The following is a 5,734-nucleotide window of genomic DNA, read 5'->3' on the forward strand; positions in this document are numbered from 1 at the left end:
CCAATTGAGTGGGAAAAATACTAATTCTTGAAGCAATCTTGAGCAGTCATTTTGACGTTTGAACCTTCTGATTCTCCATCTTCGTCTTCTTCTTCTTCTGATTCTTTGTCCTTCTCCGAAAAAATGTTGGATTTTTACTCATAAACATGAATTAAACCTCGTTCTGAGTGTCAAATAAAAATTTGCAGAGTTGCCGATGAGCTATAGCAAACATCGTCTGTGACAGGGTAGGCGAACCAGAGACAGAATCTAGGGTTTAGTGGAGGCAGATCCAAGCACTTCAATCGCCTCTGCTACATATCCATGAACAGAACATATGAGATCTGAGATTAAAAACCTAAACTTACAACTCCATGAAAATGAAACAGAGAGCGGTAGACAGAGAGAGAGAGAGAGAGAGAGAGAGAGAGAGAGAGAGAGAGAGAGAGAGTGCAACTATGAGCTTACCAGTAGTGGGGTGGGGCTGCAGAATAGCCGAGGGTAGACTCTCGATGATGAGAGGGCATCGAACCAGAGAAGCTTGGCTTGACAGTATTGTAGGTTTAGTGTCCTCCATAGAGGATGTCTTCCATTTTCCTCTTTTATAATAGACTGTAAAAATGGTTGTTCAAATCTGAATGTTGGAGTTAAGGTAAACACAGATTTGACAGACATTCTTTGTAATATGGTCATTCATTGGAAGTAGGTGCTTCTCTTATGAGGGTCATCCTAGTGGAACCAAACAACCCAAAAAATTAAGAATTGTCATTCTAAAGAATGTCATCCAATTGATTTACCGAACCAAACACACCCTAAGCTTCTTAGGACTAGTGCTTCAGGTTCACTTGATATAGAATTTTATTTGGGTAGAGTAATTGACATAGATATTTGTGTTGGGAGTCTTGTTCCACTTAATATACCAAAGATGGAACTGAACAAGAAAAAAATTAAGAAAAGGAAACAAAGGTAATCATATAATATCATTTACTGACATGATAATTGGTAAAGAAGATGAGCAGAAGATGAGCATTTCAAGCTACTATTGTAATATGTACAATTGTTTCCTCTTATGTTCTTTGTGAAGAATAAATGTATTTACGGGCTAGATATGAATGTTTTATTTTGCAAGGTACCCCTATAAATTATCTATAAACATCTTTATAATCATGATTTGAAGAGGCTTCTTTTTTCCATTTTGATCATATTTCCTTTTCTCAATGTGTTAATTGTTCTTGTTTCAAATGGTTGCTTATGTTTCTTTCATATTTCGCAAGGAATTCATGAATTTTAGAAACTAGAGTCAACTGACAACGTACTTAGAAAACTAAGGAAGGTTAGAATTAATATAACGACAATGGGTAGGATTTTGAGGTAAATCAGATAGAAATGGATTCTTGAATATTAGAGTACATAGAAGGCTGAAAATTGTCCGTTAAAGATCTCAGACATGACAATCATGTAGATCAGTATCCACCATTTTTGGTGGGACTACGCAAGAGCAGAGAAGGGAAAAAGTGAATCAACTCAACTTGTTTAGGACTCCAGATACCAATTGGAGTGGTGCAATGGTGGTGCTGGTTCTTCTTATTGTCTTTTTCTTTTCACCTTCTTCTTAAACCATGCATAATCAGATTTTTCACTGGCAATTAGTAAGAAGAAACTGTTAATCAAACATTGATTTTCACTTGCAATTGAAGACGATACATATTTAGTTGTAATTAAGGAAGGGTTTCTCAGTCTTTCGTCAATAAAATATCCACATGGTCAAATAGGAGAGAAAGTGACAATATGGAACCCACATATTTACAAAATATGGGAAAGCATCCTATGCCACCCAAGTGGGAATCTTTTTCTCTTAGGTTTTTTGTTGGGTAGGGAATGAAATATTGGGTTTTGACTAAGAGAAGAATTTTTGGTGCTGATATGAATTTCTATTGTTCACAAAAATATGGTTCTCATTCAACCCCGGTATGACCCGATCTATACAATTGTTGGCTCAATGTAGGTCCGCAGGATTAGTCAGGCCAAAGGTTTGGATACTTGTCGTTAAAAAAAAAAAAATGTCTCATGTCAATACATGCAAATGGTGTACAAATCCCTCTGTCTTTTTCTTATTAGAATTAAAAAAATTAAATTTTGAAGTGACACAAGGTTCAACTATCCAATGATAATGCAAGATTATCAAATTTTTGATTTAGCAAATATTGGAAATTTGTATACAGCTATATTCACATATATGCAAACACAATAGTTTTTCTCATTTCCAAAGTCTTCATGAAAAGTTGTTTTATTAGTATCTCTCTTCGTCTTGTTTCTTCTTTTCCAGTAGAATGTAACCCTTTTTTTTTTTCTTTTTTTTTTTTTTTTTATAAAGGTGGACTCCACTAAAAATTACATATTCTATTATTTTCTTTTCTTTCCTTTTCTTTCCTTTCATTGTCAATTAATCCACAATACATGGAACCCACTTCGCAAGTTTTTCACCTCTTTTTATCCATCAACCAAATGGCGCATTAGTGAATCAATGTAGGTTAACCAGAATCATAGCCAAAATAATAATATAAGTTAGGTCCAGCCAGGTTAGGAAGTTGAATCGTTCCATTGTTACCCTTTCATGTTTAAGGAAGAAATCAAAGGACTCTGGAAAGCAGTCCTCTTAGGCATCAATCGTGGCACCATATGTTCATGAACTTTCAGGTTATCTAAATATTATATTTATACAATTATTTTTTTGGGTTGAAATATTTATAAAATTTTGTGCATACATGAGATGAGGAAAGCTATCTTTCCTAGGAATCTCTCTCTCTCTCTACTCGTTTTGAGTATTGTTAAGAGGCCTCTGGGAGTTGTCGTCATTGCTGCCACCAAACTCTCCTAAATCCATGATTTCGACTCTGCGGTTCATCTTCTTCCTTATCTTTATAGCTACATCTTGTGGAATGAATTTGCCACACACGATTACCCTGGACTGCTTCTTCTCAATTAAATGGGTCTCCAACTCTTCAATTGCAAATTAAAACAGAAGAATATTAATAGAGAGAGAGAGGGTTCTTAAAATTTAAAACTTCATTGACTAGGTGCTCTCACCTTGCATGCTGAGAAGGATTCTCCTCAATCTTCTGTAGCAACCATGGCAGTCAATGTTGATCCTCATAACCATGCAGATCTGAAGAACTCAGCAATGAAAATGAAACACCCATTAAGATCATATCATTCCTAAATTTTTTTTAATGAAAACAATGAAGATTTTGGGGAATGGAGCTTGCCTTTCCTGACATGGAGCTGGCAGGTGGTTGGGTTTTGGGTTTAATGATTGATGGATTCGGTAATGGAAAAGTTTTGAGTAAGGGGAGTTATGGGATTGAGAATTAAACAGTGGGCTATGGGCTGGTTAATGTTTCTCTCTTTGGATTTTCTTAACCACTAATGAAGATTTCTTGTTTTTCAATATAGGTCTATGGAATCTGATTCCGTTTAGAGTGTGAGAGAAAGGAGTAGTATTGTTGACATTGACAGGGAAAGGGAAAGCATCTTTCTGGTCTCTACATTGGAATCTTGCAAAACGCAAGGCATTGGTTATCTGGTTTCTTCTCAAAAAGGGAACAAGAAAGAAATCTCTAAGAAAGAACCTGACCCAGATCTAACAAGACCTTAATTTATCTGATATTGATGCCTATTGATTCAAGTCAAGAGTTGCTACTCTACAAAGTGCATGTGTATTGACCTTCAATTGTCTACAATTTTGGAATTTGGATATTCTTTAGATATTTTATGTTAGGGATTTTCTTTATGGCAAAATGGCCGCGCTACGTGCAGAAAAATAGGAATGCGGAACGTCCGGAGCCCGGTGAATGTTCACGTAAGTGATATGATTGACTCGTGTTAAATATGTTAATCCTGCTAATAGAGTTGTAAACAGTTACAATTCTGTTTAATATTATTAATATTTAAATAAATAAATAACAAAAATCCTAATATAAGCAGACTCCTCCTTTGATTCCGGTTAGAAATCTCGATCCTCTCTCTCTCTCTCTCTCTCTCTCTCTCTCTCTCTCTCTTTGTTTCTTCTTCAAGGCCATTCCTTCTTTCTTCTTCATTTTTCAACGCTCTCCAGTCTAGTTGAAGTTTTGTTTACCAATCTCACTGAAGATTTGCATCCATGGTAAATTCTCATAGGTTGACAATATTTACCCAAGAAGTAATAATAAAATCTTAGATATTCAAGGGCTTTGTTTACTTATAAATTCAAATTTGTCCTTTGCCATACATGCAAGCTTTACTGTCCAAATCCCTTCCCTGATGATTAATATGTAAACATGGTATTTGGATATGTGTGGCCAAGTCTCTCATACGCCCAATGCCTGAAAATAGTTATGCTGATTTTTTTCTTACCTCATCCTATTTTGGGAACAGAGAGAGAGAGAGAGAGAGAGAGAGTTTGTGGGGCTCCTACAATTTGATGTAGCTTCCATGTAGGAAATATTGATCTTAAATTGTATTTAAATTGATTGGCCTTATTCACTACTCTTTAAACAATAAATTAGAAAAACGCATTAAATTTTCTTTTTCTTCTCCCAAAAATGTCCAAATAACCATGGATTGTAAAACACACTAACACACACAAAAGATGATTGAGATTTTTTATGTTATGGTAGACTTCCAATTCACTTCACACTTTAATCACCAAGATTTGTATCAGTTCCAATTCCAATGTAGCATATAACTATGTAAGGTAGCAAAAACTTGGGTTCGGCAACGGTGTAAAGCCAAAGCAACGACAATGTTCTCTTTTTAGAGTTCGTCACACATAGCAAAATAACAAGAAGAATGAATTTATAATTATTAGTGTTGATAGCCCAAAAATTTTTTTTTCATAAAGTTGCTTGGGGTCTCTTCTTGAAATACAATCATCGAAACAATAAACAATTTCATGCATGAAATTAAGATAATAGTTAAAGAAATGTTTTTGATGAGACTTGATTATTCCCTTTTGTGTATACCATGAGATTGTGAGAAGGAGAGAAGAAAGGATGGCCGAGGTGAAGCTGATTTGCTGTAGACAAGAGTAAACCACGCATGTTGATCATAGAGAGGAAGTTAGTACAATGACCACAACCATTTTGAACAAGCTACTGCAAGGAACACTTACCTACATAAAATAGAGAAATCACGCATGTAAGAGAGGAACTAGAAGAAAAAAAGAAAGAAAGAAACAAACCCCAATAACCTAACAGGTGGTCCAATGAAAAGGAAGAGGAGAACGAAATTGTTGTTTCTCCTGATTTGATTGGATTGATTGATCGATTGAGTGGAGGTCGTGGTAGTTTGAGATAAATAAAGAGACTAATTTAGAATAAAATAAGACAAATAAGGAGATTAATTTGGAAGAAAAATAAGAAATTGATATTGAGACAAATAAGGAGATTAATTGATTATTTTGGTAGGAAGAGATTAACTTTTTCAAAGAGTAAAATAAATTTGTTTTTCTACAAAAAAAAAATTAACTACCAAATTTTTTTTTTTTTATCAATTTTATTTTATTTTATTTTCTTAAGAGAGAAGATAATTCAGAGAGGAAAAGGAAAGTGGGAAAAGGAGAGAGAGAAAGAGAGAAAGAGAGAGAGGAGGGCGTGGTAAAAAAACCTTCTTTGTATTTTTTTAAAATTTTAGTTTTTTATCCTCCTTAATATATTCTCTTTAAATACTCTTTCCCTCATACCCTCTCAAGTTTATTCCTTTTTTTTTTTTTTTTTTT

General features: G+C 34.5%; 1 protein-coding gene across 1 annotated transcript; it reads right to left on the reverse strand.

Annotated features, from left to right (window-relative positions):
• Positions 1 to 2,647: 2,647 nt before the first annotated feature.
• LOC122088215 (heavy metal-associated isoprenylated plant protein 25-like) lies at positions 2,648 to 3,380 on the reverse strand. Its single transcript, XM_042657403.1, has 3 exons — positions 3,246 to 3,380; positions 3,067 to 3,145; positions 2,648 to 2,979 (listed from the first exon to the last, which is right to left on the reverse strand). The coding sequence occupies exons 1-3, from the start codon at positions 3,255 to 3,257 to the stop codon at positions 2,789 to 2,791; spliced, it is 282 nt and encodes a 93-aa protein (XP_042513337.1). The 5' UTR covers positions 3,258 to 3,380; the 3' UTR covers positions 2,648 to 2,788.
• Positions 3,381 to 5,734: the final 2,354 nt, after the last annotated feature.

This window comes from Macadamia integrifolia, chromosome 9 (genome assembly GCF_013358625.1).
Source record: "Macadamia integrifolia cultivar HAES 741 chromosome 9, SCU_Mint_v3, whole genome shotgun sequence".
NCBI classification, from domain to species: Eukaryota; Viridiplantae; Streptophyta; class Magnoliopsida; order Proteales; family Proteaceae; genus Macadamia; species Macadamia integrifolia.